At 33.8% G+C, this 11,173-nt stretch overlaps 1 protein-coding gene across 1 annotated transcript; it reads left to right on the top strand.

The window, feature by feature from the left end:
- Positions 1-34: 34 nt before the first annotated feature.
- On the top strand, positions 35-10,103 carry LOC132733646 (acyl-coenzyme A amino acid N-acyltransferase 1-like). Its single transcript, XM_060720303.1, has 8 exons — positions 35-718; positions 4,938-5,201; positions 6,014-6,183; positions 7,234-7,347; positions 7,679-7,764; positions 8,339-8,423; positions 8,787-9,030; positions 9,390-10,103. The coding sequence occupies exons 1-8, from the start codon at positions 505-507 to the stop codon at positions 9,533-9,535; spliced, it is 1,323 nt and encodes a 440-aa protein (XP_060576286.1). The 5' UTR covers positions 35-504; the 3' UTR covers positions 9,536-10,103.
- Positions 10,104-11,173: the final 1,070 nt, after the last annotated feature.

Here is an 11,173-nt window from a genome sequence, read left to right as displayed (position 1 = left end):
AAAAGTTCTGTTCACGTGACACGGTAGGGTCAAATTTAACGATTTTGTTTAGTTCATAATGTTAAAGTATGTTATGTAAATAGAAGATTAAACTCATTTGCAACATTAAAACCATTCGTTTTATACCATAAATCACCAGGTAAAAAAGTTCAGCAAAAGTTGTGATACAGATAATAGTTTCTCAGAGGTGGATTTAAATTTTGTATAATCATCAAGTGCAACTTAAGTATAATTATAGTCATTACTCGTACCATTGTGCAAAGATCGAGGTATAGGATTATATTGCGTGGAACTGAGGGGTAGCAGTTGCGACATAATAATTATTGTCTCTGTCAAACTCCGGAAGCTGAGCACGTTATGCGCGTGCAATTTTAACCATTTCAATTTTGTGCCATATAGGCATTACAGTGCAATCTGTTCACTGTTAAAAAGTACGTAAAAAGTTCATTTAAGCTGGCACCATTCTTACATCTGTGTATATTAGATATCTTATGAAGCAATAAAATGACAACAAAAATATTTGTTGACAAAGAAGATGCGTTAGTTGACGAAACTGTCAAAATTACTGTTGACGGACTGCAGAAAAATCAGCATGTCACTATTAGAGCAGAGGTCATCGAGAAAGGTCAGATATTTGCTGGAAGCGGGTGTTTCGTCGCTAACGACACAGGCACAGTGGATGTTTCAACTCAGCCGTCAAAATGTGGAACATATAAAGGTACGTCATGTGACATGTACAACATGCCATTACTTATGTAATCAAAGCACTGAATGTACTGATGGGGAGGCTATGAGAGAATGTTTCAGACTTATAGTTTCTTTTCTTTTTGCTTAAAATATGCTACCAAAATAAAAAGATATGCACATTGCGCTATTTATCCTTACTGTTGTGTTCAACCATTCATATATATGGTTAATGAGGTTGACTATTCATTTTGTTAATATTCCAGAACATTTAATTAAGGTCTACATTCGGACTGTTAATCATGCAAATTTTGAAAAACCTAAACTGTCAATAATAAATGACATACCAGCAAGTATGACGACTGTTCATTATCAGATAACAATAACATTTTACAACTGACGGTTCCTTATCAAAATATTCTAGGACTGTTCATCATAAATATTTTATGTCATTTTAATATTATTGAATGATAATAACAACTGCACGTGATGCAACATTTTTATTGAACATAAAAATTATACACGTTTAGATGTACCATAATTGAGATCAATAACATACTTGTGATGAGTATTAACATTCATGCTCTACGGACAGAAGGTTGTCTTCTTCAGAAGCAAATCCCGAATAAAATCACGTTTCAGAAAATTAATCCCATTTCATTACTGACGGCGTCGGATAATATTAAAGCTAAATATTTCTTGAAAAAATACATCTCTGCAAAGCTTATTCAAAACTGAATCAACCTAAGTGAAAATTGATCAGGAAGTTATATCTTCTTTTTTTACCGCCAACACTCAACACTCAACCAACTTATGGTAGTTAATCGATAGATTCTACGTGTATTTTTAAACCTCACTAGCTTGAAATATATACTGCGGAAAATCTGTTGTTAACAGGGTGTGCGGTTATTACGTAGGGTTTTCCCTGTCGACCATTTCCCGCAAATAGATGAGAACATCGAAGCCGTCAGTGCTATGAATGGTGTTATAAATGGCGTGTTTTGGAAGTTTTTGTTGAAACTTCTCCAAATACCTCCAGAGGCGTGCACGTCGCGGAGAAGGCACACGGAAGGTCATAGTCAAGTCATCATAAGTACCAGAGGTGATTGGTTGACCTGTCGTGACTTACTCTGGAGGTTTGGCGCTAATAATAGATGCCGTTTTTGTTGTCGTCAGTCAGAAAGTTGATGCCTTGACGGTATTGTCGTCTCCTTTACCACCAAAGAACGAAGAATGGGCTTCCAGGAAGAATCTGCTTGAAAAAGACGTCCCAGATGCTATAATCTCGGACATATGGTTATTCCGGCGCCGAGTATAAATAAACTTAAAACACACACACTTTTGTTGAAAACAAAACAACAACACATTTTCTGTAGTAATTTTTCAAGTGTTGTAAAATGAATAAGAAATTCCTCTTATGCCGCCCATTATTTTTAGAACACAACCATAAAAGTTCTTTTTTTTATTTTTCAAATAAACATTTATCACTTCAGCGCGAGCAAATATCGATTTCAAATTAAAGTTTCGTAAGATATGTTAATGACTTCCCGATGCTCGACTGTAAGTAATTTGTATATGTATGCGGTTTTTTTTTTGTTTTTTTGTTTTGTTTTTTAATTAAAGCTTCTTATTCTTTAATATTTTTTATGTATCTCATAATCTGTATTGAAAATTTGAATTTTATTACAAATGGACTATCAAATTATGATGTATGCCCTAGAATTGAATAAACTTTCTAATTACACAATACGGGGTCATACTGATCTTTGCGTCTTTCTCTGAAATACTTATTTCCTTGTTAAAACATATTTGACCACATATTTCTGTCAATTAACTGTTCACTTTACTTCCGATTTTGTTGTACGGAAACACATGTTTCTATTTGTGTTTTCTAATCAATTCGAATCTATAATCAGTTTAATGGGATCACCACCGGGTAAACGACTACTAGGTACTTTGGTCATGTTTTTTACCACAAATATTTGAATGTTTCTATTGGGATTAAAATGAGCATAGTTAACTAAACAACTGTTTGTATAAATTCCTGACCTGTCTAATTCTAATTATGAGATTAGTGAATATATAAGACTTTCACTACAAAATATTCCTAAACAAAAGAGCACATGTTTAAATTTATTCCTATACAAATAAAAGATCAGAGTAGGGATCTGTCAATTACCAAAGATACTTTTATGTTAAAAGTTTGATTAATGAATTATGTAAGATGAAAATATAAGTATTGCTTTTTTTATTTTGCTAATGTAAAATGTAATATTGTGCTGGGATTTTGTCGGAGGTCCTTAGGGGTTTTGTAGTTAAATAGTTTTTTTTTCGGCGATAATGGTTAAAGAATAAAATGTTTTTAAACTATATGTACATCACCATCAGTGAATTTTTAGTTAAATGTATGCAAAATATTTACTAAACAGCTATATGATTTAGCGGTTTATGAGCGTTTTCCGCGTACAGCCTCCTGGGGTGTACAAATAAGTTAGTTTTCCTTAGTTATCACGCAAGCATGATCCATGTCTCTGATGTAAGCGACAGTTTACAATTATTTGTCTTTAAAAAATATTAAGGACTATTAATAGTTTATAACAACAAAAGCACATGCATGATATTGAGAATACGTAGTTGCAACGTTCTAGTTAATGACCGTCATAAACAGTTGGTCGCTGCGTAGTAATTGGAAAATTGTTATCAAAAATAATAAAGAATATTTGCCACTGAATTAAAGCATTTACTTATAAATTTTCATTTATGCTTTTTGTTAAAAAAATATGGATAAAGTTATTATTTTGAAGGGTTTTCATACCAGAACTATTTAATACAGACGTATACGTATGCCTAAACCTGATTACCGCGGCAGTATGACGTCACGGAGTAGTGATTTAAACAAAAATCAAGAATTTTTCAGAGAATTATTATCTTTACAAATTGCAGATATGAAACTAAAGAATGAAAATATTTTCATATTGTAAATGTCTGTGATGAGTGATGAGTCAGCTTAGAAAAAATCAAGGTACTATTTTTTGACCTGATTACCGTGGCAGTATGACGTCACGGAGTAGTGATTTAAACAAAAATCAAGAATTTTTCAGAGAATTATTATCTTTACAAATTGCAGATATGAAATTAAAGAATGAAAATATTTTCATATTGTAAATGTCTGTGATGAGTGATGAGTCAGCTTAGAAAAAATCAAGGTACTATTTTTTGACCTGATTACCGCGGCAGTAAGATTTGACAGACAGTTATTAACATTGGGTCGGCATAGCCTCCCCAAAATGGGAACATAAATCATTTGTGTCAGTTTAACTTCTTTGTCTGTCGGTTTTTTTAAAGCATTATGACATAGTTATATAAGTACAAAATTTATTTAAATTGCCGTTGAATAATTACAATTTCACATGAGTACGAAGCATTATATTCAAAAACTGGCGATTCTTATCCAGCAGCCATGCCGTGTCTTTTGCACCACAAGGTTACATACCTTCGTGGCATTTTAATGTTAGGGCCTACCATGTGTTACATCTCAAACATTTTCAAGAGGCAGGAAGCGGACGAAATAGTTGCCAACTTGACAAAATGGCTACCGAGGATTTATAGCGCTCGCACATATTTTCTCCATACAAGTGGGTTTGTATGTAATTTTGAATTTTTTGAATATGTCCATGCATTAAGGTAATGCTTACGAAACACCCTGTTTTAGCTTTCATCTTCATAGCTTTTGATTTGACGCTTTTAAAAATGCGCTTAAACAAGAGATTTTTGTATATACAAACTTTATTTGGGACATTTACGAGTATACTGTATTGACAAAAACATATATTGTTCTATTTGATGAACTTCAAAACTTACAGAAGTGATTCGATGAGTAGGAAAACCGACCAGAAAAGTTACTTGTCAAATAACAAACTCTATGTACTTTTCTAGTTTATGTATTCTAAAAATTCGTCAAATAAGAAGCAAGTAAGCTGAAACCTAAAACCACGTGTATCATAAACATATTGTTTTCATGCTTTTAAAATATTTGTAACATACAAACCCCTAGAGATAATACGTGTGAGCGTTATAGATATCCCTGACTTGGTAGTCATTTTATCAAGTCTGCCACCATTTTACTCGCTTGAACCAAGCGTGCAACCACTTCATGTCCTTCCCTTGGTTTCTGTTTTCAAAGTTGGGCATTGAAATATCTATGTTAGTTATGGATAAGTTCTTACCAAGTTTTCGATTCTTTAAATTTACAGGAGTTTCTTCGATGGGTCTCTTCTGGAGCATGCAGATCGCTCCAGGGATGCCGAAAGGAATTCGTCTTATAAAGAAAAATGCTTCGTCACCTCTTCTTACGAATTTGACAGTATTCTCCGGACATTTTACATTAAAACAAACATACACTTTAAATGTTGATCAGTTATGTAGTAAGCGAATTAATAGATGGTATATTGTGAAAGGTGTTCAGAAAGTCAAGGTCAGGAGCGGACGGATTCGTGGAACACTATTCCTCCCACCTGGTTAGTTGATCCATTACAAGGGATTCTAAATATGTCACTTTTCAATATTCAGAATTTAGTAGAAAAGTTGGAAGAAAGTATAAATAATATCTGTGTAAATTTAAAGTCATTTTTTGTAAAGGAAAATACTACCATTAAAAGTCATACAGTAATTCTAGGAGACAAGTGTGCTGCTAGACATTTGCCAAAACGTTAATGACATTTTTATATAGAGGATATTTGTTTAGTTCAGTGTAAGATCGGAATATATTTCACCGAGTGAGCACCAAAAGGTATATTTCACGAGTGGCGCAGCCACGAGTGAATTATGAACTTTTGATGTTCACAAGGTGAAATATATTTCGATCTTACACTAAACTAAACAAATTTTCTTTTTATTACATGCAAAGAAACGATTTAAAAAGACATTAAACCTAATACTGAATGAAAAGGGCGCCAAATAATAATACAACGTGACGTCATTTACGACGTCACGTCATTAAGTTGGTACCCAGTACTGTGCACGCTGGTATTTCACTGAAACAACGTATTAAAGGGGCTTAAATTCAAAACAGTGAAATTATCAAAGTGGTAATTTCACTGTTTCAAACAGTGAAATTACCAATTTTATATCACTGATATATTTCTATAAACCACCGAAAAGCATGTAATAAATATGAGTAACTCTCTCAACATATTTGAATGGTGCTACTATCGCTTAAATGTTTATTTCGAATCATTATCCTTTCTGAATTTAAACACCAAAATTTTAAAGAACTTTTTCAAACAAAACGTTTGCGAATTAAAACTCTTCTTATCCTTCAAAATTTCAGGTAAAGGTCCATTTCCATGTGTAATTGATATGTTTGGTGTAGTCGGCTCGTGTATAGAATTTAGAGCAGCTTTATTAGCATCTAGAGGATTTGCTGCTATTGCTCTACCATATTTCTTACACGACGATCTTCCAGTTGATTTAGGGGAATTGGAATTGGAATATTTTATGGTAAGTACACGCATATATTTCAGTTCTTCAGTTTATCCCTGTAAGGCATATTATTCTATGAACGATATCTGGAGAATCTTGGAAAATTGGTCATGCGTAGACAGTTTTAAAAATATTTAAATTGCCAATATATTTATCAATATTTCGACCGTTACTTAGGATGACTACTAAATTAGGAAGTCTTGGACTTTTAAGTGTACATAAACATAAAGATCACATACTTATTACAAGCCAGAATCATCATTGCAATCTTGTTGCTAACATATTTTAATCTATGTCTACGAGGTTATCTTCATTCTCGAAAAACTTTTGATTGGTTCTTTTTCTTTATGACACCGTCTTCATTTCAGATAAATATAATTCCCTGCGGGCTGGAGCCCGCTGGAATATAGCACTACAAACTTGTAATTTTTAAGGTATGGAGGGTCACGTGACCCATGTTTGAAATATGGAGGGGCACGTGATTTGTAAACCGTTCATGATTGGTTAATCAACGTTGTATTTTTTATCATTATTATTACTTTTTATATAAATTGGCAATAAAATATATACTTCATGCACACATGATAGTTTCAAATGGCTTTAAGAAAGAATATTGGAGTACAATTTAGAAGTAAAAAAAGTGTTATCATCAAGGCGTTTGGCAGACAAATCTCTAACGTATGCATAATACATACTACCCTCGGCTATTCATCGGTTATTGTAAACTATACTCTCGGTACAATTCCTTTTTAAACAATTTTTAAAAAAGGAATATAACTGACTCTATGTTGACGAAAAAGTTAATTGAAAACAAACAAAATTTTTAAATGACTTTTTTTGGGACCTTTAGTATAAAATTTTGGTATTAAATTTATTTTTGGTATTTAAATTTTTAAACTTTTCCTTGCAAGAAACCTTTTTGATTTGCTAGGCATGAAGCCATCACTGACTTGTTGACTCTTGTCCATGACGTCGTCCTGGTTTCATTGGCTTTTTAAGTCATAATGTCATCTTACTGTTGATTGGCTCTCTAATTCATGACGTCATATACTCGTATATTGATTTCAGGAGACTGTTGATTGGCTATATGTTCATCCATTAATTGACGGCAACAATATAGGGGTACTTGGTGTATCCAAAGGAGGCGAGATCGCCTTTCATCTAGGACTTTACAATGATAAGGTTTAAATATTTTTATGTTTTTGTTTACTTTATTTTTTTTATTGTATGTTGCCACTTTTACTTAAGGAAAGGAAAGGTACTTAAGTTTTAAATAAGAAATTAATATTCTTGCCTGAAGTAAATGATTGTACTGTTGGATCTAAATCAAATATTCAACTATCAGTTGACTTTGGACGAATAAAGTCTATTTCTTTTCATTAATGCTAATTAACGGAGATACATTTGTTTAAGACATTCTGTAACTGTACTGAATTATGTCTTGATTGGAATATAAATAAATAAAAATATTTTCTCACTTTATTGTACATGGAAATTATAAATTGATTTTCAGATAAAGTCAGTGGTATCAATCAATGGCGGTCCGTTCTTTACCTCTATGCCAATGTTGTACAAAGAGGAATATATTGGACAAACAGAGTAACGCATTAAGTTCTTTGTAATTAGTGAACAATATCATTTCTTTGTTACGTAAAGTGTGTGCCATGGTGTATATTACACAATAATAGTATATTATTTCATGTCATAGCATCTTTTGTCCTTTACACTGTTGTTCCGAGGCCACCAGTTGCAGTGATACATTATTCCAGGGCCACCAGTTGTAGTGATTCATTATTCCTGGGCCATCAGTTGCACTGATACATTTTTTCCGGGGCCATCAGTTGCAATGACGCACGCCAAATAACTTATAATTCTTATTTTTGTCATATGCATATTGTTTTTAAACATATACTATTATTGAGTGATTATAAAATACTGCGCGGGTACCGTACACTGCTTGGAAGTGTTTTCAAGATTTCGTCGATTGGTGTGGCTTTCAATTCTATATATATTCATGTATATTTCACAGTTACATTAAATTTAGTGGTTTTAATACATTTACACTATTGAGCTTAATATTGTATATAAGAACTTTTTTCTTAATAAAGTGCATGTATGTTATGTTGGATATTGTATTATCATTTCAGCCCTAAATTAGTTTTGTGCTTTTCAGAAACAGATATGATAAAATTATTGTTACGAAAGAAGGAGTGGATGTTACCGAGACGTTGTACTGCAATGTTGAAGATTATGTCCCGGTATGTTTTTTATGTATTTTCCATATATTTTCGTAATATTTATTTTACTGAAACACAACTAATTAGCACTTGCTCTTTCGTGAATAATTTTTAAATATATAGGTCCTTTTTCTCTCTCAATTCCAGCAATAACTTAGAAAGATATACATCATTAATTTAATGTATTGCAGAAAAACCATTTTTTTTTGTATGTACATCATAAACTATATACAATACATTGTAGTCATTTAATGTTGTCTAAAGTATTTTCTTCATTTCATTTATTTCCTTTGTTTTCTAGTTTGCCTTTATTATGTGGCACACACAGAGCGTGCGCACGCATGGAACATCAATAACGTACATGTATGTGCATTTTTGTTACAGATATGGACCAAAGATGTCAATGTTTTGATTATTTCCGGTTTGGATGACAGATGTTTAAAATCGGACTTTTTATATAATCTTTGGAAACGTTACCCTAGCAACCGGAAACACCTCTGTACTATATATAGATATCCGGGAGCTGGGCATCTTATAGAACCACCATATTCACCTCTAGCCAGGTCTACATTAGGTTATTGCCCTGAATCAGCCATTAAATATCTCAAAGGATTTACGACAGATAATAGTATGTTTAATGTTTAATAAAATATCTAATTTATCAATACAACATCTCGAGTATTTACCTTTTTTGCCCTTGAGGGATTCCCCAGCCTTTTTTTCAAAATAATGATAAAATAGGCTTTTTTGCTGAGTCTTAAGGAATTTATTTTTGAGCTATAAGTATTAGAGTATGTTGAGATCCATGCAGATTTAAATGTACATGTATTTTCTCACTGTGGCTGTGAAAGAATAATGTTGAAATAAAAATGCCCTTTTCTTGGAAATTTCTGTTAAAAGTTCATGTTAAAACTTGAAATTACAATTTTAAGATTTATAGTTTCTCATTCAGTACACATTTATATTTCTGAAATATTTATGATACAGGAACAATTTTGGTACTGTGGGGAGGTGAAACCGAGGCTCATGCACACGCGCAGGAGGATTCTTGGAAACGAATATTGAATCATTTTCGAACAACTCTACAGACGTCACAAAAGAAAGGAGACAACATATTAGATAGCAAACTTTGATTAACAATGAAATTATTATTTCCAAGACTGTTTGTTATTACATTATATTGTCTGGCTTGCATTTTTGGAACAATGAAAATTTAAATAAAGTCTGTTCAGCTCTATATATAAATATTCCAGATACTTATAAAACAGTTGATTTCCTTAAGAAAACATTCAAAACAATATAGTCTTACATAGTTTTAATATTTGTAAACATCACATTTTCATCCAATCACCTGATGACCCATTGAATCATACGGGTTTCTTTGCATTTTTTAGCCAATCGCTGACCACGTTACAACCAAAAGGCTAATCACTTTCGGTTCCAGCAGTATAAATGCAATCAAAGATACATGTACACTCCGTGGCCGAGTGGTTAAGGTCGCTGACTTGAGATCACAGGTCCCTCACCTCTGTAGGTTCGATCCTCACTCGGGTCGAAATCTTTCATGTGAGGAAGCCATCCAGCTGGCTTACGGAAGGTCGGTGGTTCTACCCAGGTGCCCGCTCGTGCCTGAAATAATGCCCGGAGGGGCACCTGGGGTCATCCTCCACCAATAAAGCTGGGAAAAAATCGACGAAAAAATCTCGGCGGGACGCTCTAGGATGGCCCGACTTGAGTGTACGGTCGCCCATATGGGCTTTCCGGCGGCGACCTTAAATAAACGCATGAAAAAAAAAAATGTACACTCCGTGGCCGAGTGGTTAAGGTCGCTGACTTGAGATCACAGGTCCCTCACCGCTGTAGGTTCGATCCTCATTCGGGTCGAAATCTTTCATGTGAGGAAGCCATCCAGCTGGCTTACGGAAGGTCGGTGGTTCTACCCAGGTGCCCGCTCGTGCCTGAATTAATGCCCGGAGGGGCACCTGGGGTCTTCCTTCACCAATAATGCTGGGAAAAAAATCGACGAAAAATCTCGGCGGGACGCTCTAGGATGGCCTGACTTGAGTGTACGGTCGCCCATATGGGCTTTCCGGCGGCGACCTTAAGTAAACGCATTAAAAAAAAAAGTATAACATTTCAGTTTCTCTATGGCAGTATTTCAATAACCCATCATGTAAAAATCAAGCGGTGTATGATAAGAGTATGATTGGACAATGATAAAAAAACAACCATGCACAGTGTCATTCATACTTTCGCTGTTATTCATCACTAAACATTTTGGTGTTTTTTTTAAATTCATGTCAGCTTTTGTCCGTATATGTAAAATGAGAGCCGTCTAACCAACTTGCTTCCTTTAACTGCAACTTCTAGCTTTGCAATGCTTCTACGTGCATTACCATATATTACTTCTTCTTTGAAATTTACAATTTCGTAATTCTATAGCATTACAAATTCATAATTCAATATACTTACTCAATACCATTTTTGCGACGGACGCGCCCTCAGGCGCGTTCAGAGCTAAGTCATCTACATGGGATTTCGTCTGCTACACTCGCGCAAAGTGTCCTCAACCGATTAACAGCCCAAGAAAAAGTACATGAATTTGATCCTTTAAAACTCCCATACTATGTCGGGATATCTTAAAATCTTCCATATTTAGCCTTTTCAATTTCAAATTAAGTTATCCAAGTTAAAATATGGACGTATATGATTGATAAAAACGTTGTAGTCCCGTAGTATTATTGCGCAATTATGCAAATTACTGCCGAAAC

This window comes from Ruditapes philippinarum, unplaced genomic scaffold (assembly GCF_026571515.1).
Source record: "Ruditapes philippinarum isolate M1 unplaced genomic scaffold, ASM2657151v2 ctg4899_1_1_1_1, whole genome shotgun sequence".
In the NCBI taxonomy this organism is placed as follows: domain Eukaryota; kingdom Metazoa; phylum Mollusca; class Bivalvia; order Venerida; family Veneridae; genus Ruditapes; species Ruditapes philippinarum.
The sequence above is the reverse complement of the archived record's forward strand: the minus strand, read 5'-3'. Positions and strand labels throughout refer to the sequence as shown.

Bases quoted from the DNA above. Each gene is read 5' to 3' on its own strand.
- LOC132733646 (XM_060720303.1), top strand. From the start codon at position 505: ATGACAACAAAAATATTTGTTGACAAAGAAGATGCGTTAGTTGACGAA. The intron at 7,348-7,678 runs GTTTAAATATTT...ATTGATTTTCAG, and splicing joins TAGGACTTTACAATGATAAG to ATAAAGTCAGTGGTATCAAT. The intron at 9,031-9,389 runs GTATGTTTAATG...TTTATGATACAG, and splicing joins AGGATTTACGACAGATAATA to GAACAATTTTGGTACTGTGG.